We start from the raw sequence: 19955 nt of genomic DNA, 5'->3' as shown, positions 1-19955 counted from the left end.
CCTCTAGGCAAAACCTTAAGTTACAAAAAAGATACACAGACAGAAATAGTTGTTCTATTCAGCACAGTTCTTTTCTCAGCCATTTAAAGAAATCATAATCTAACGTGTACCTAGCTAGATTACTTACTAAAAGTTCTAAGACTCCATTCCTGGTCTATCCCCGGCAAAGACAGAATATAGACAGACCCACAGACCCTTTGTTTCTCTCCCTCCTCCCAGCTTTTGAAAGTATCTTGTCTCCTCATTGGTCATTTTGTTCAGGTGCCAGCGAGGTTACCTTTAGCTTCTTAACCCTTTACAGGTGAGAGGAGCTTTCCCCTGGCCAGGAGGGATTTCAAAGGGGTTTACCCTTCCCTTTATATTTATGACAGGGGACCACAACCCTTTTAATCAGGACAGTCTAGACCTTGCCCATACTGCTGCTTCCTAATGCGGTGAAAGAACTAGTCAGGATGGGGAAGGACAGTGTAATGGAGCACAATCCTGAACTGCCAATGGTGTGCTCATATGGTGCCTTTTTGGAAGGAAAGGGGCATAAATATATCTGCATAGACCAGGGGTCGGCAACCTTTCAGAAGTGGTGTGCCGAGTCTTCATTTATCACTCTAATTTAAGGTTTCACGTGCCAGTAATACATTTTAACGTGTTTAGAAGGTCTCTTTCTATAAGTCTTTAATATATAACTAAACTATTGTTGTATGTAAAGTAAACAAGATTTTTAAAATGTTTAAGAAGCATCATTTAAAATTAAATTAAAATGCAGAGCCCCGCAGGACCAGTGGCCAGAACCCGGGCAGTGTGAGTGCCACTGAAAATCAGCTCGTGTGCCATCTTTTTCACGCGTGCCATACGTTGCCTACCCCTGGCATAGACCTAAGAAGGTCAATGTAGCAATAAGGAAGAAAGGTATATTCTTCTCATCATACAAGGTACAATCTCAGAGTGAAATGCTAAAAAGTGTCCATTCTCATTTGGGCATTCCAGAAGAAGTAGTCAGTTCCATTTTTATGTGTACAGTATAACTTCCAGCCTCCATTTCCCACAAGAGAATAGACTGGTGGGGAGATGAGGTACAAATGGCTAAGAGAATTCTTCAGCAAAAAGCCCATGTGTTAATTCTCCTAACCATAGGGCAATCTTCATGTCAGGCACTGGAGTGAGTCCACCTCAACAGTTTTTGGGTCCACATATCAGAACAAAGTAGTTAACTTTGGAGGAAAATGTTTGTCCTTAGGGGCCCTGCAAAAAGGATATAAAGCTGATAGATAATTCAAGTGAATTCAACTGGACAATACTCTCTTCAAGTCCAAAAGATTTTCAGATCTGGATGAGTAGAGAAGTTGGTGTTTTGTTTGAATCTATTATTATTTGCTGTTAAATATTCTTGTTAAAGATTGCTCTTCTAGGGGCGGGAAAAGGTGTATTGTTTCTTTAAATCTGTAACAGCTAGGTAGAGGGAGGTTTGCGAATGCTCTAAGCCAGTGATACTCAGACCTCAAATTAGCAATCAACATTACCAAAGAGTCACAGTAATGTGAATTCACTGTTTCATTTACTTATATATATATATATACACACACATATAATTTTCACCAAGTATTATTATTTTATCAACTACAATTGGTTAATAACATAGTAAAAGCATCCTGATTGGTTAATACCTTACATTAGTTAATAATTAAATCTTACATAATTTCATATGTGCTGCAAAAAGTTGTAGGAGACACATTAAAGAGACACTTGTGGCTCCCAAGCCTCAGTCTGAGTATCACTGCTCTAGGCAGAAGTTCTGCACTGAAGGTAAGGTAGACGCTTTAGGGAAAATACTGTTTTCCTCATTCTACTAAAGTGTCTTGTTCAGGGTTAGAAGAAAATTACTGTGATTTGTTTTGCCATTGTCACCTGACACTCATCGTCTCTGAAAGATCAGGCCAAAACATGATATTGAGAGCCAATGTAACCCTGCTTCAATGTTTCTTCCATTGTTGCAGTGCTGAGTGAAAGGGTAATACATAGAGCTGTAGCACTGAATCCTTTGGCCAGCCTTCTCATTCAGGGTAAGTAAAATATCATTAGTTAGTAAGAGGTTGTTTCTTTTTTTGTTAGAGTTGAAGGATGTAAGTGATATGATATTGTGCCTGGATTGCCATACAATTAGGTGTGGTAGATATATTTGAACAACCATACTGTTTCGCAATTCTTAGTTTGGCATGCACCCAGGACCAAAAATGATTTTGCTGATATTTTATTTGGATATAGGGTTGCAAGACACTGGCTTCAGAAAGTAAAACTTGCCTAAACTTAGTTGTTGCATTTAGATTCATTAGGTAGATTTCATTCTTCTTTAGAAAAGTCTTAGACTGTAAACTCTTTGGGGCAGGTGCTGTCTTTTTGTTCTGTGTTTGCACAGCACCTAGCCCAATGAGGTCCTGGTCCATAACTAGGGCTTCCAGATGCTATGATAATACCAATAATAAATATTTGTCTTGCACGGTGGAAAAAGAAATAGAGACACATATTAGGCTTCCAGGCTATTTAATAATTGTTTGTCTCTCTTGTATTACAAATAGGCTACCTTAGGTCCCCTGCAGATTGCTCCAGTCTACAGTCATGAATGCTACTGTGAGATTTCATCATGACAAGTCAACACATGTAACAACTGTAATAATAAAATACTTAAAGCTTTTGTACATAGCTCTCATGATAGTGATCCCAGAAAGAGTTATGATCCTAATTCTACAAAGGGTACAGAATGATTAAGGTCAGCATTTTCAAATGTGTATCCCCCAAAGTCAGGAACTTAAAGCCATATTTAGGCACCTGCTTTTTCAGTGGTGGAGTCAACAGAGTTCCTTGGAATTTACCCCAGAGTAACTTGAGATCATGATGTATAATCAAGAACAGAATATAGCCCATTGTCTCTCACCCATATGTGAAATCTCCCTTGGATCATTAGCACTGGCTTCCTTGCGCTCTCCACTAAATCTCATAGCTGTTAGCCCCAAAGCCTTCTCCCCTACATTTTTTTCCATTTGGAACAGCATTCACATATCTCTTCTACATAGACTCCACATCTTATTTCAAATACATTTGAAAATGCATATTTACTCCCTTGCCTGTACTTTTTAATTTCTTTCTTATTTTCTCTCCATTGTTATTTATGTCTGCAACTATATTAACTGCTTAAAACATTTTGTATTTCATATTGTATCACTGTCACTAAACAGAATAAAAGTGATTAGTGTATACGTTATAAAGAAGAGTAAATAGGTTAAATTAGACCCACCAAATTTGCTTTAGAGTTGTTTTGGTTACTCTGGTGTCTTGTAAAAATGTATAATGCTGCATATTTTCTTTTTGTTTTCTTTTAAAGGAAATCATTGTAAGCTTGGTGTCTTGGAAATATGGAATCAATCTCTATGATGGGAAGTCCTAAGAACCTCAATGAAACCTTCTTACCAAATGGTGTTAATGGTATCAAGGATGCCAGTAAGATCTCAATCGGCATATTTGGAAGCGGAGACTTTGCCAAGTCCCTGACCATTAGGCTTATAAAATGTGGATATCATGTGGTCGTAGGAAGCAGAAACCCTAAATTTGCTGCTGAGTTCTTCCCACATGTGGTTGATGTTACTCACCATGAAGATGCTGTAGCAAAAACTAACATCATTTTTGTCGCCATACACAGAGAACATTATGCCTCTTTGTGGGACCTCAAGCATTTACTTATAGGTAAAATCCTTGTAGATGTTAGCAACAATATGAGAGTGAATCAGTATCCAGAATCCAATGCAGAGTATTTGGCCTCCCTGTTCCCAGATTCGCTGATTGTCAAAGGATTTAATGTCGTCTCAGCCTGGGCACTGCAGTTAGGACCAAAGGATGCCAGCAGACAGGTACGCTTTGTGTTTGAGTTCATTTAGTGTGTGTGTGCAGAAAGAAAACTACAATAACTGTAATAACTATAACTCCCTGGTATCAGCTGTCAGAACCAACACTTACTGTCTTTTTCCAAAAACATTATTTTTGTAAATTTTTCCCTAACACTAGAGGTGAAACATAAGCCGGTATGGTCCGATATACAGCTGACCGTACTGGACCTGGGGCAGCTTCCCCAGGCCGGCAATTTAAAAGGGCTCCAGGCTCTCAGCAGCGGCCAGAGCCCCTGGCCCTTTAAACCACTGCCAGAGTCCTAGGGGTCCCGGCCGCTGCAGCTACCGCTACCATGGGGCTCTGGTGATGATTTAAAGGGCCCGCAGGCAGAGCTCCAGACCCTTTAAATCACCTCCGGAGCCCCGGGCTAGTGGCAGCGATGTAAAGGGCCTGGGGATCTAAAGGCACCGCCCCTTCCACCCGAGTCCCCACCCCTTCTGGTTGAGCCCCTCCCCCTTGCTCAGGACACTGGCCCTGCGTACCGGTAAGTCCCTTAAGTTAATTTCACCCCTTCCTAACACCTAAACAAGGCTAGAAACTGCATTTCCTGCAGTGTTCTACTTTAGCTGTTAGTGATGGTATCAACTGTTGCAAGAGAAATTGTGGGAAATAAGTAGATGATCTAATTTAAAACAATTTACTTTCAAGCTGGCAGCTTGGCTGTAACTAAAGGCATAGTTTGTTTTGTAGGCCTAGGTCTTCAACTGCCCTGAGCTCACACAGTTGAAGTAAAGGAGGAAGGCAAAGGCCGCTTAAACCTACTTTAGTCCTCTCTTTAGTCCTTAGGGACCATTCCACTAGCACAGGGTCTCAGGAGCCCCTCATGCTCAAGCTCCATCCCTAAATACCTCCAGCACTCCCTAGAGTGCCTCTTGCACAAATTGGAGAAGCAGATAGGGGCTCAGCTGCTCATTAAAGCTGCTTTAGGGTTTTTTTGCACTGCTGGAGTAGTGCAAAGGTGACTTAAGCAAGGCCAAAAATCTGGTCTTTGGTACCTTTGCTGGTTATGGTGCAGCATGAGAAGTAACTAACCTAGCATGGCACCCAGAGCCAAGGATGAGTTTCCAAATCTGGCGTTTAGAAAACAACCATCTATTTATTTTTAAACTGAGTAAATTGATATGGAATCAGTGTGATATATATATATATAATAAAAATGGTACCCCCTCACATCATTTTTACAGAGCCACTTTTCAGAGTGGAACTGTGCTGTATGTAGTTATTTTATTATACCTCAGTCAAAGTTGAACTCAAAGCTGATCATCAATAGGTTAAAAAGATGATCAGATGCCATGGTGATGAGCAAACTACATGACCGTAGGTAAAAAAAGGAGCAAAATCTAGCACTGTGTTTATATTGTGTAACAGCACTTTTTTTTTAAGTGTAATGAAGTACCCCTTGGATCTTGCATCTTTTTTTCCCCTTTAACATCCCGCAAAGCCATCCCTACTTGTTTCAGAACCTGAGCTGTGAAATGCAGCTCAAATTGTTATACAAAGTATGATTAGTTAAAAAACAGAGGTTAGGTGGGGTTCCTTCTTTGTTTTTTGTTGTCCTGGGCCATTGGGCAAGCTTTCTATTAGGGTTGTCGATTAATCGCAGTTAACTCACTCAATTAACTAAAAAAATTAATTGTGGTTAAAAAAATTAATTGCAATTAATTGCAGTTTTAATCATACTGATAAACAATAGAATACCAATTGAAATTTATTAAATATTTTGAATGTTTTTCTACATTTTCAAATATATTGATTTCAGTTACAACACAAAGTACAAAGTATACAGTGCTCACTTTATATTATTTGTATTACAAATATTTGCACTGTAAAAATTATAAAAAAAATAGTATTTTTCAATTCACTTCATACAAGTACTGTAGTGAAATCTCTATCATGAAGGTGCAACTTATAAATGTAGGGGTTTTTTTGTTACATAACTGCACTCAAAAACAAAACAGTATAAAACTTTAGAGCCTACAAGTCCACTCAGTCCCACTTTTTGTGCAACCAATTGCTAAAAAAAACAAGTTCATTAACATTTATGGGAGATAATGCTTCCCACTTCTTATTTACAATGTCACCTGAAAGCGAGAACAGACATTCACATGGCACTTTTGTAGCCAGCATTGCAAAGAATTTACATGCCAGATATGCTAAACATTCATATGTCCCTTCATACTTTGGCCACCATTCAAGGGACATGGTTCCATACCGATGACGCCTGTTAAAAAAATAATGCATTAATTAAATTTGTGACTGAACTCCTTGGGGGAAAATTGTAGGTCTCCTGCTCTGTTTTTTACCTGCATTCTGCCATGTTTTTCATGTTATAGCAGTCTCAGATGATGACCCAGCATGTTGTTCATTTTAAGAACACTTTCACTGCAGATTTGACAAAATGCAAAGAAGGTACCAATGTGAGATTTCTAAAGATAGCTACAGCACTCAACCCAAGATTTACAAATCTGAAGTGCCTTCCAAAATCTGAGAACAACAGGGTGTGGATCATGCTTTCAGTAGTCTTAAAAGAGCAACACTCCGATGCGGAAACTACAGAACCCGAACCACCAAAAAAGAAAATCAATCTTCTGCTGGTGGCATCTGACTCAGATAATGAAAATGAACATGCGTCGTTCCGCACTGCTTTGGATTGTTATCGAGCAGAACCCATCATCAGTATGGACGCATGTCCCCTGGAAGGTGGTTGAAGCATGAGGGGACATATGAATCTTTAGCGTATTTGGCACGTAAATATCCTGCAGTGCTGACTGCAACAGTGCCATGGGAACGTCTGTTCTCACTTTCAGGTGACACTGTAAACAAGAAGCAGGCAGCATTATCACCTGCAAATGTAAACAAACGTGTTTGTCTGAGCGAATGGCTGAACAAGAAGTAGAACTGAGTGGACTTGTAGACTCTATAAAGTTTTACCTTGTTTTATTTTTGAATGCAGTTATTTTTTGAACATAACTCTACATTTGTAAGTTCAACTTTCATGATAAAGAGATTGCACTATAGTACTTGTATTAAGTGAATTGAAAAATACTATTTCTTTTATTTTTACCGTGCAAATGTTTATAATAAAAAGTAAATGTAAAGTGAGTGCTGTACACTTTGTATTCTGTGTTGTAATTGTAATTTGAAAATGTGGAAAACATCCAAAAATATTTATATAAATGATATTCTATTATTGTTTAACAGCGTGATTAATCATGATCAATTTTTTTAATTGCTTGACAGCCCTACTTTCTATATTTTAAGTAGTTCGTTCATTTTTAACATGATTTTAGCCGTTGGCCCAAAATTCATTCTAATCCTGTAGACATTTTAGTGTTGTGAATACCAGGCATCTTGAAACCAGTTTATATTAACTCAGATGATATACTGTCTTTTTGTTTAGGATACCTGGTTGTTTAATCATTTTTCATATTTCAATATTGACCTGAGTTGTTCAAGGGTTAATTTTTATGGTTCAGTTAATGTGCTAGTGACGATGGCTAATTTAGATCTTTGTACTGTGACTTCTGCCTGGAGGCCTTGAAATTGTTGATTTCATCTTTAAAAGCATCTCTGTGACTAAAAATAATTAATTTGACTTTTCCATCAGGTCTTTATATGCGGTAACAACGTTAAAGCTCGCCATCAAGTTCTTGAACTTGCCCGACAGCTGAATTTTATTCCCATTGATTTAGGGGCATTATCTTCTGCAAGGGAGATTGAAAACTTACCTCTGCGGCTGTTCACATTGTGGAAAGGGCCGGTCGTGGTGGCTGTTAGTTTGGCCACTTTTTTCTTCATCTATTCTTTCATCAGAGATATAATACATCCGTACGTGAGAAATCAGCAGAGCGACTTTTACAAGATTCCCATTGAGATTGTGAACAAGACTTTACCAGTTGTTGCTATTACTTTGTTGTCTCTGGTGTATTTATCAGGACTCCTGGCAGCTGCTTATCAGCTTTATTATGGCACTAAGTATAGGCGACTTCCTCCCTGGCTGGAGAGTTGGTTGCAATGTAGGAAACAGCTTGGACTACTCAGTTTTTTCTTTGCTACCGTGCACGTGGCTTATAGCCTCTGCTTACCTATGAGGAGGTCTGAACGATACTTGTTTCTTAATATGGCTTATCAACAGGTAAGAAACACCATTTTTTATCTAATGACAGAAGAGTGAGTCAGAATGCCTTGATTGTATTTATGTGACATATATCAGTGTCTTTGAATACATTTTCAATGGAAAATCTTTGGGGCTACATTGGGACTGCCTATTGGCCAATAGGGAAAGAGGGTACAAGGAGCCCCCTACCTTGTGGCAAGCCTCAGATGCGGTCAGCCACAATCAGGTCCCTGCATTAGGGGGAGTCTAGCATTTGTTCCCTTTTTTATTCCCCACCAGACATGAACATTACCCTAGAGAGGGTGGGGAAGAGGCAGGACCATGGTAAAATCAGAAGAGCACTCTTAGTTTCCATCATCTTGGGATGTAAGGGCTGAATGATAATTCATAAGAAAGCTAAAAACATCTAGCAAGTTGTTTTCGTCTCTCTGGTCCCAAAGGTTTTGGTATGTGTATGTCATAAATGTAGATTTACGTTGTTGAAAAGGTTTTTAAGGGTGGCCGCATTAATATACAAATTATACACACGGATCCCTCACTGCATCACTGAAATGCAGACACTTTTGGGCAGAGGTATGCCAGCTGTTTAATAGCATGCAGCAACACCACACAACTGTCTAGCACAGCAAAATCCTAAGCAAATATATGTTCCTACTAGGAAAGATGAAGATGCTGTATCACTTCTCAAACTAGTGGTAAAAAAAAATATTATGTTTACAAGAAATTCTTTGTTCCCGTACAGTTATTGGCAGGAGGCATTGACTCAGAGTTCTGAGCAGCAGTTAGTTTTATATCAAAACAATCATCCTAGACAGAAAGATCGCTTTTTCTAATCAAACTGTCAGTGAGGTGTCGGTTTGCCTCTTCTACACTAGCATTTCATAAAGCAGGTTGGGCGTTCAGCATATGAAATCTGCAGAGAAGAATGAGGCAGGAAGAAGCAGCAGCTAAGCAAATCAAGCCATAATAATGGAAAGAATAAAAGGGGATTGGATCAACAGTGTAGAAAGAAGGGTGAACAAGAAGTATTGAAATAAAAGAGCTGAAGAGCATTAATGAATCTATGACAGGCATTTTGGCGGGATATGTCAGGTCTTCTCTTCCCCCTGCAGGAGGGTTCAGTGTCTGACAATCCCCATTGAAGGAAAATCCACTCAGACTAGTGACCAGCAAAACAGTCCTCCAGAGACTTAGAAGGGCTAGGAGTAAATACTAACCAATCCAGGACCAGCAGGCCAATTAAGAAGGCTTGCCTCCTTTTGCTCAGGGGCAAAGCTGGGTGAGACTGGGATAGAGCAGGACCTCCTCAAGGTTCACCCAGAACCTCAACCAGAGCCTTGCCTTGCCTTGAGCGCAGCAACAGAGCACTTGCGTATGCGGGGAGTTTTTACTCTTTGTTTAAATGCACAGACAGGCGAATCCTGAGTTGCTGTTTTGTTCCTTGAATGTTCAGAGGAGCTCATGGCACAGGCTACCCTGCCCCAATCTGGCAGCCAAATCTTGAAGACTTAGGTGGGAAGCACCTGCAATATCATTTTCATGGCCCTGAAGGGGGGACTACAGAGCAGCTCTGTCTCCCACAGACATACACAGAATCCAGCAAGGAACCCTGATTGTTTAGGCTTACATACCGGTCAAAGGACCTGCTAGTACTTTTGTGAAGAAGTTCTCATATCTTCTATATTAATGTGAACATCTCATGTCATCATCAATGGTGGCCCCTTGCAAGAACTGACATGTAATTACAGATTTGATAGACCCCGGGGAACTGGAAATTTGTGAGATCTAATTGAGTATACAAGTGACTTGACAGTTGAAATGAATGGTTTCTTTCTTGTCATGAGGAGGTCCAAGCTCATCCATCTTTTTTATGTCTGATGTTAACAACAGAAGAGACAGAGTAATTTAGGAGTCAGCACAAGGAGTTGAAGCAATATTAAGAAATGATGATAATTTATTTGTAAGTTCAACAAAATAAAGAGAATTGCAAGCCCACCCATTTTACAGTAGAACATAAAACATTGCTGCCTGAAAAATGTAGGTATTTCGTGTCGCAATGTGGAGAATTTCATCTGATTTCATCAGATAATTTCTATAAATAAGCAGTAGCTAATGCTTTAAGAATTACTTCTCCTTTTTGCCACTGTTTCAACATATCTTTCAACCTAATATGCACCCAGAACCCGCAGTGATGGAGCAATAGCTTTTTCTCCAAGACATGAAGAAATCTCTAAAATATTTGACTACATTTTATGTTTGTAATCTGTTTTCTTACAAAACTCAGACTGGAGGCTCTTGCTCATCAAAAGAGCTTTTGTAAATAGTGTTTAATATTCTGGAAAATAAAAGACATCTTTTCTGCTGTGTCCTCAGGTTCATGCAAATGTGGAAAATTCTTGGAATGAGGAAGAAGTGTGGCGAATTGAAATGTATATCTCTTTTGGAATAATGAGTCTCGGCTTGCTTTCTTTGTTGGCAGTTACTTCCATCCCTTCAGTAAACAGTGCCTTAAACTGGAGGGAATTCAGTTTTATTCAGGTGTGTGTGTTCTTTGGTTGTTTGTGTTAATAAGATTGCATGTTCTTTTTTATTTTGAACCTATTATTTTGCTATAAGATGAAAAATAAGGGTTTTTTTCCTCTCAATAGTAACTGTAAAAATTATACAACTTCTCACTCAATAGAGAGAGTCCCTCTTAGAGTTGGGCAGAAAATGGTTTTCCTGTACTACTACTGTTTTCAGGAGTTAAAAATTTTCTCCTGTCTCAAATTGAGATGAGAAGTCAAAATCTCAAAAATATTTGTGAACCAAAAAACTGAATCTCAGGTTATGCAGAATGTTTTGTGTTGATCATCTGAATAATAATTTTGATAGTTCAAAAAGTCATTTCCAATCTGAAAACCAGAAATGTTTGTTTGGAAAGTGTCAGAACAAAACATTTTGACAATTTTGAAACTCTTTCTCATGACATTTTTTTGAGTCGAGAGATTTGACGAACTCAGTCCTGTTTCACAAGCCATTTCAATTTTGACAAATCGATATTTTTTGACAAAAGTGATTTTTCAAAAAAATCCAAAGCAGCTCTTTCTCCCTGTGTGTATTCAGTGAGATCTATCTCCATTAGTGACATTAGTATTTACTGCATTTTACTCCTGTTGGCCTTGCAGAGCCAACACAGCTAAGACTGAGTAGGCTGGCACTATTCCTTTTTCGTTGACAGAATGTATCAGTTACACATGTGCAGACCCACTGCAGACATTCAACTGAACAGGTGTCACTGAATGGGGTGCACATAACTTTATAGCTGAAGATCTAATATGGTCATTAGAAGCTTTATTCCAGGGGATGATGCCCTGGGTAAAAAGAGCAGAGCTTGACTTTCAGATCCCAGAGTGAATTTGCAGGGCTAGCAGTTAGAACAAAACATCAGTTTACTTGTAAACAGAACAGATTTGATCTGAACTCACTGAGAGACAATATTTTTGTTAATAAACAAAAGTCTTTCTGCTTCTGGTGCTTATTCCTCAAGTGAGCCATCAGAAGTACATGAACTTGTAAACTATACAGATCTTCTTTTCATGCAAATGTCCCTAACTTTTTGTAAAAAAGAGCACATAGAAGATTTTCAGTGTTTTCCAGGAGGTTCCAGCAATACATCAAGAGATAAGTAACATACACAGTAATAGCAGGGTTTGGCTATATTTAGAATAAGTCCACTTCAGGATTCTTGGGGCATTATTTTGTTCTTCTATTGTAAAATTGGTGGAAGAAGAAGAGAAATTCCATAAAGTTTACCTCATAGTGTTTCCACTGAATGATCCCTTCAGGAGATAGGTGGTGGGGGCTGCAGAAATGGCAGGAAATGCAGCTTCAAACTCTTCACATCCCTGCAGTTTTCAGGAAACGATGTGGAAAGACAGCAACCTACATGGTGCTCCTCACACTTCAGTCTCCCTGGCAGTGTGGGTCCCTATGGTGCAATGCTGCCATTTTCTGTGACTTGCTCCCCATCCAGAGTGGGGAGATTAATGTTGATTCCAGCTAGATTAACTCCCATTACTTTGGCAGGCTGTATTTTTGCATTTTTCAAGGGGAGCCTTCTGTCCCTTCCTCCTGCCCTGACACACTTTCCCCCTCCCTTCACACATGAACACCGGAAGCAGAAATGCATTCACAATCTCTGGAGGTGGGTGTTAAGCTGTCTGAAGTGGCTCATGAGCATGAGAACCAACTTCAGGTCAGACTCTGAAGAAGTAGGGCACAAACCCCAAACTGGCAGTGAGCTCTATACTGAGATTTCACCAATCAAGTGTCAAACGTGAACTCCTCAAGCACTACAATAGCCTTAACATGGAGTCACAGACAGTCCTCCCTGGGTACTCCGGTCTATCTTACCGCCTACGCAAGCTTGACTTCGAGATAGATAGTCCCTTACACCAAAAATCACAACAATATTCAGTATCAGAGGGGTAGCCATATTAGTCTGGATCTGTAAAAGCAGCAAAGAGTCCTGTGGCACCTTATAGACTAACAGACATATTGGAACATAAGCTTTTGTGGGTGAATACCCACTTTGTCGGATGCATCCTTCGTTGTATCCAACGAAGTGGGTATTCACCCGTGAAAGCTTATGTTCCAATACGTCTGTTAGTCTATAAGGTGCCACAGGACTCTTTGCCGCTTTAACAATATTCAGGTTACTCCCATTCCCAAAGGACCAGTCACTTGTACCCTAGATCTCCCTACCAAAGACAATGCTTATAGTAATCTATAATAAAATAACTAAAGATTTATTAACTAACAAACGAAATACATGAGTTATTTACAAGGTTAAATCAGCAAAAAGAAAAGGAGTACTTGTGGCACCTTAGAGACTAACCAATTTATTTGAGCATGAGCTTTCGTGAGCTACAGCTCACTTCATTGGATGCATACCGTGGAAACTGCAGAAGACATTATATACACAGAGACCATGAAACAATACCTCCTCCCACCCCACTCTCCTGCTGGTAATAGCTTATCTAAAGTGATCATCAAGTTGGGCCATTTCCAGCACAAATCCAGGTTTTCTCACCCTCCGCCCCCCCCTCCCCCCACAAACTCACTCTCCTGCTGGTAATAGCCCATCCAAAGTGACCACTCACTTTAAAATGTGTATGATAATCAAGGTGGACCATTTCCAACACAAATCCAGGTTTTCTCACCCCCCCACTCCCCTCCAAAAACCACACACACAAACTCACTCTCCTGCTGGTAATAGCTTATCCAAAGTGACCACTCTCCTCACAATGTGTATGAAAATCAAGGTGGGCCATTTCCAGCACAAATACAGGTTTTCTCACTCCCCCACCCCCTTTTTTTCAAAAAAACACACACACAAAAAAAGGTTAAATCAGGTAAACATACACACACATGAGTTACAGTCTAAGGTTTTAAAAAGTAATAGAAGTTGCTGTAATGTGGAAGCTCTGTATGTCTTTTAGGGCTAACCCAGGCCAAGCAATAGGAAACTCTTGCTTATGCTTAGAATTCTTCACCCCTCAGAGTTCAAGCAGCATAGAGATACAGTTTCTTTTTGTCCGGGATGTATATTCACTTCCCCCAGAGTTCAAGCTGATGGGATAAGTCCTCTTGCATGTCTCCTCTTCAAGAGCGTGAGGGGAGCAATCAACAAAGTCTATGTTCTTTGATGTTTCACAATGGCTCATTTGGTTTCAGTAGGCCTTCTTGTATGCAGGACCTAACACCTTCTGTAGGAAGCTGGCATTTTACATTATTTAATGCTTCTTTCCTGTTTGATGAGTTACACAGTTACAGAGGTTTACAACGCAAAAACTTAATATAACCTTATAACATGGGGTATAGATGTTAAGTGAGATTAATACATGCAGCTTCCTGCAAGCATTTCATAAAGTCTAAACACATTCTTATAACTCTAATATCTACTTTAATAATACTAACACCCAGACTGGTGTTTCCAGCTATGCATTTGTCAGAATTCACTGAGGCCTAGGGGCCTTGGCATGAGCTGCCAGCAGCACGGTGGGAACATGCCTTCTTCCACTGCTGTCCTTCTTCCAGTGCTTCTGGGACTTTCCATATACTTTATTTTTATTTGCTGCCCTCCATAAACACAGCGTGTAGGGCCTTTGAAGGGCAAAGCATAGCTAGCTCCTAAATGCATTATACACATGAGACTGTGGAAGTAAGAGACTGCATTTGCTATCCATGTGGCATAAAGGAGGCCTTTCATCCCCATCAGCAGGCATTCCTGCCTTGCAGAAGTCACCATTTTAATAGTAACACCACTGTCTGACAAGAGACAGACTGTCATGTCACTGGACTAACCCAGAATTGTCTGTCCTGAACTAGGAACTGCCATGCAGCAGCTGGGAAAATGCAGGCATGGCAGCCCAACATATGTGTAGATCATATGGAAGGGGAGACACTTAGGAATAAGCTGTGGTAAAGCACTTCATATACTTTCTGTGTGTAACACATCTTAACTAGTACCGAAAGCTGATAGACAAGCAAATAGACATAACCAGCAAGAGGCATTGAGACATACAAAAAGCACAAGCCCCCGTTAATCACAGAAAGGTGTCAGCATGAAATGAAATTATTGTCACCTTTAAGATGTGGTTATGGATATGAAATACTAATAGACTTACATCTGTTGCTGGGAGACATTCTGATAAAGCGTGTCCAAAAAGTGTGTATTTTGCTATACTTTGGGGTGTATTAATGTAGGCCTTACTCAGAGTCCTGTCTGACTAAGGACTGGTTTGTCCCATTGTAATTATATTGCCTAGTTCATAATCCTGTCACCGTTGACTGATTCTTGCCTATGTAGACTCATAGACTTTAAGGTCAGAAGGGACCACTGTGATCATCTAATCTGACCTCATGCATATTGCAGCCGCAGAACCTCACCCACTGCTGAAACTTATCCAGCGCAGTCTTGAAGCCAATTAGGTTTTTTACCCCCTCTGTTCCCCTTGTAAGGCTGTTCCAGAACTTCACTCCTCTGATGGTTAGAAATCTTCGCCTAATTTTGAGCTTAAACTTCTTGATGGCCACTTTATATTCATTTGGTCTTGTGTCCATACTGGCACTTAACTTAAATAACTCCTCTCCCTCCCTTGTATGTATCCCTCTGATGTATTTATAGAGAGCAATTATATCTCCTCTCATGTAACACACATCATCACTTCTTTAATAACTAGGGCTCTAGAAGGGCTTTGTAAATTATAGCCATTTTAAGGGGAGTGACAGGGAATATTGCATTAGCTGCAATTGTCAGAGGTGTTCTGTCTGTGGAGGGATTCCTCCTTCTCTCTTTGGGATTCTGTCAAGTGAGAAACCTATATGAAACCTCCAACAGCGGTTGATGAAGGAATGTGTTGAATCAGCCCTTCCCCCAACTGACCTGGCTTTCCCCATTCCCTGACAAGTGCCACCCACTTCTTAGGTAATGAAGAGAAGCAAAATTATGGCCATTTACATTTCCATAACCTCACTACCAAGCAGACTTTCTCCTTCAGGAGTTCTCTGCCTGGGACTATGCTATAGATGATGGTATGAACTAAATCTTCAGTTTAAAATAAAATAACAATTAGTCACAGGTGATTTGAGCCATACATCCAGTGTATGATCAGGAACTCCAGCAGCAAGCCATGCAATTGTAGCTTTTCCTTACCAAAGTTTCCAAACTTTGGCCTCAGGTTGTGGGGATAGAAATGTGCATGCCAGCAAATCATTGCCCAGTTGTTTTGTGGTCTTTGGCATGCACTAGTATACCACAACTATTCCCACTGTAATAAAAATCAACTTGTTTCTAGTTATCACAGCTTATAAACTATAATGAAATGCTGAGAGATGATTCAAGATGTCTGACTGCGGTACAGGACATTCCTCCTCTCGACTTGCCCTCATGTGAAACTGCATCACACATTAAAGAGAATTTGGACAAATTGTCTTTTTAATTATCACCTTTGGCATGCAATGGCAGTAATAATTGAAACACAAGGTGTTTTCTTGGGATTAATGACCAACTAAATGTAATGGTCTTTAACTGCTTCTCGGGGCATTAAATGTTCCCTAGCTAGTCATTAATTCTTAGGAAACATCCTCTGCCTCAAGCCTTGTTTCATAAACACTGACCTTACAAGGATTATTTTACCAAGGAAAATGAAGCTGGCATTCCACCACACATTAACAGTGATTAAGCTCAAATCTCATATAGAGTGCTTAGGCAGAGCCAAATAAAATACAGCAAATGCCCTTTTAGAGCTATTTCTCTACCTAGTGAAATACAATATTATAAAGAAGGTTTGCACTTAATGATTATAATCCTGTCTGAAATCAGCAGGAGATGCAGAGTGTAATAAGGGCTGGTCAGCTCAGTATAGCTTTTCTAGCCAGGGAAGTTGGTAATGGAGTAGCATGACACGAGTTTTACTCCTGTATCTAGCAGAAGCATAGATTGTCCAAAGCAATGGCTGCTGAAATTCTCACTTCCATCCTACAGATGAGGGTTCAGTATAAGAACCTACCAAGCTAGAGCCTGGGGCTCAGGGGGATTCTGGCTGATGCCTCTGCATCGCCACGAGAGGTTTAGGTCGGGCATCCTGAAGAGGACCCTGTAAAGCTAGAGTTGAGAGGAAGTACCACCCTTCACGGCCTGAGTGGCACCCCACAGCCCACTGACTGGCCAATACCAGTATATAAACCAGGAAGCCATGATGAGGAGCTGTCTGAGCAACAACACAGGCCACCTGTCTGCTTCTGAACCTGCTAATGAGAGACCCGAGACACTGGCTTCTGACCCTGATTTGTCCTTTCCCTGTCTCTCTGATGGCTATTTGTAATCTGGTACCTGACCCCAGTCTCCTGATAACATGACCTTGCCTGCCTCTTGACGCCTGACTCTGTTTGCCCTCTGACCTATCTTGGACTCTGACCTCCTGGCATTCGACTTGGACTGACTCCTGCTCTGACCACTAGGTCAGATCACCCACATCCTGGTTGTGACACTCATCATCATTGCAGCTGCTCAGGTTCTGACCTCCCCCTTCTAACACTCTCCCTTCTGAGAGCCGCACACCCGTGCAAATGCTGTTTCTAGCTCACCTTGCGTAACACACTTGGTTTCTAAGCGCTTGTGTAAATGGCAATTTACTGTATGACAAGCCACAGTGTTAATCTATAGCACATCAGTTTGCTTCACAGTAACATCTTGTGTGGACACTGCTGCAGTGCACTGAAAGTCCTGGAGTGCCGCTTGGCATACTTTCACTGCACTGTAGCAGTTTCCACATGGGATCTTAGTTCTGTAGATTTACACTGGGCCTTGCCAGTTGCCATGTAGACAAGCCCTAAGCTGAGTCAACTAGTCACACTTTTCAGGAGTAAGTCATGTGTTTGTTATTGTGCTATATCACACCTAAGTAACAATCAGAACAGTGCACAAGCCTAGACTATATGAAGAGCAGCCCTTTTCTAGTTGGGCAGGTTTACTAGTGTGGAAGAGAGGAGATGAAGAGGGTAGTAAACTCAGAAGAAAACCCCATACTCCATTCCTTGTGTGACTGGAGTTTAATTGTTGTCAGGCTTTTCTTTTTTAGGTGCAAAAGTAACATAATGTTCTGTCAAATCTTAGTCCTCCAATGGCACTTAAATAAAACTGAGCTTTCTCTTCTGAAAGGATGAAAAACATCTGTAAAGGATTTCATTATCACTGGCTTTTTCCAATAATTGTTATATAGTATTACCCATAGCTAAGCCTGCTGAAGAAATGAGTGGTCAGATTCACTACGTTGTTCCATGTTTACACTGGGTAACATAGCATGACCAGATGTCCCGATTTTATACGGACAGTCCCGATTTTTGTGTCTTTTTCTTATATAGGCTCCTATTATCCCCCACCCCCGTCCCAATTTTTGACGCTTGCTGTCTGGTCATCTTAGTGTAACAGCATTGATTTCAAGAGAGTCACACCAGCATAGAACTGGAACAACGCAGTGGTGAGTCAGGCCCAAGCTTTTATTTGTCATCTGAATTTCTTTCCAGAATATCAGGCAAGATCCTGCATATGCCAAATTATACCAGATAGGATCTGGCCTATAATGTTCAATTTCTTGGGGATTTTTGTTCTTGCTCTTTTTAACTAAATGAGGTAGTACATCTAAAAAAATGCCAACACAACTTTGGAAACCATTGTGTACTCCGAAAAAAATATTGCAAAGAAAATAGCAGCTTTGTTACCTTCTGTTAAAGTCTGTTACCTTCCTCAAAAGGCTGACAAAAATATTTCCCTTTTTTGTGTCACTGAATCTTTTCCCTTTTCGCCCTTCAGGCTATACTTTTCGTTAACGACAGGAGAGACGTTAGGTTTCTACCTCTTTATTTTTACTGTAGTTAGAGAACAAAATCTTGGTAGCCAGTTTTGATGATTCTTCCACTAAATCTTTTGCAACTGAGTGAGACGTTACGTCAGCTTTGGTGGTGAAGTGTTTCCCTTCATACGATAAACACCACAGTTAAAAGCATTGCTGCAGTCATTTTTAAGGTGGTTTGGGATTTCTAGAATGCAGGCTAATGCTTTTAACTTGGAGTCTGCATAATTGTACTGTTGATTGTAGGCCCTAAGCTCCAGATATCCCCATTAACTAGTTTACACGGAAGGGACAAAGACAGGTCAGGAGTGGTCCAAGTCTTGATTCCACTGTCCAACCAGTGGAGCTGGGCCATTGTGATGGGGAAGCAAGCAGCATCCTTTAGGGGTGTCTCAGTTTACTCCTTTCTCCCTGTAGGAGCAATGGGGATCAAGGAGTTCCATTCCAGGGCTCCTCCTGCATAGCCACACTGCTCCATACTCCAAACTAACCCTTTGTTCTCTCATGCGACACACTGGGTACCTGAATCTGATATCACAACACCAGTTTTACTCTTACATAACTCCATTGACTTCATTATTTACACCCCTGAAACTCAACTGACTGCCAGATTTTAGATTGTGACTAGTTTGTTTTCTTTACATGTTTGAGGATCTCTTAGCCTTTCAAAGTAGAGCAAGCATGCAGGCCTGTGGAAGCCAAGAGGGATGGGATGTAAATCAGGGTAGAATTTAGCCCTTAATTTTCAGCACATTACAATAACGAGTACATTGTGATTTTTTTTTAAATAAAATTGAACCTGGCTGAAATTTTAAAGTGGTATAGTAGGCGTGGCTGATAATAAGGGATCAGGTTTTAACTTCTGTTTCTTTTCTCTGTTTTTTTCCAAAGTCTACACTGGGATATGTCGCTCTGCTCATAAGTACTTTCCATGTGTTAATTTATGGGTGGAAAAGAGCCTTTGAAGAAGAATACTACAGGTTTTATACACCACCAAACTTTGTTCTTGCCCTTGTTTTGCCTTTTATTGTAATTGTAGGTAAGATCATTTTACTCTTTCCATGTATAAGCAGGAAACTGAGAAGAATCAGAAGAGGCTGGGAAAAAAGCCAAGTTATGGAAGAAAGAGGTGGGACTCTTCCACATCTCTCACCAGAAAGGATTACGGTGATGTAATGTTGGAATAGTGTCCATTAGGACTGTTACAGTTGTCACTGGTTTTTTTATTTTAAAACTTGTGTTTTTAGGAGTTTATATAACTCACAGGTAAAAGTTGCTATGGGCTTGCTTGGCATATGGTACAAGCTCTCAGCCAAGGAATGAGCAATTTATTTTTCTTCAGAAAATTAAAAAAAAATCACTTCAGTTTTAAGTTACAAGAGGGCAAACAATGTGAAATCAGGATTTTTTTAATGCTTCTTTGCACAATTGTATCACAAACATTGTGGTTTTATAATTAAAATCAAATGTTCCAGACAGCATTTCTTTGACTGATAGCATATGTTCCA

The 19955-nt window shown here is 40.2% G+C and overlaps 1 protein-coding gene across 1 annotated transcript; it reads left to right on the top strand.

Annotated features, from left to right (window-relative positions):
* The first annotated feature begins 3404 nt into the window (after positions 1 to 3404).
* STEAP2 (STEAP2 metalloreductase) lies at positions 3405 to 19623 on the top strand. Its single transcript, XM_077809419.1, has 4 exons — positions 3405 to 3896; positions 7541 to 8068; positions 10424 to 10588; positions 19339 to 19623. Exons 1-4 carry the CDS (start codon positions 3405 to 3407, stop codon positions 19621 to 19623), a joined length of 1470 nt encoding a protein of 489 aa, XP_077665545.1.
* Positions 19624 to 19955: the final 332 nt, after the last annotated feature.

This window comes from Eretmochelys imbricata, chromosome 2, assembly GCF_965152235.1.
Source record: "Eretmochelys imbricata isolate rEreImb1 chromosome 2, rEreImb1.hap1, whole genome shotgun sequence".
NCBI lineage: Eukaryota > Metazoa > Chordata > Testudines > Cheloniidae > Eretmochelys > Eretmochelys imbricata.
The sequence above is the reverse complement of the archived record's forward strand: the minus strand, read 5'-3'. Positions and strand labels throughout refer to the sequence as shown.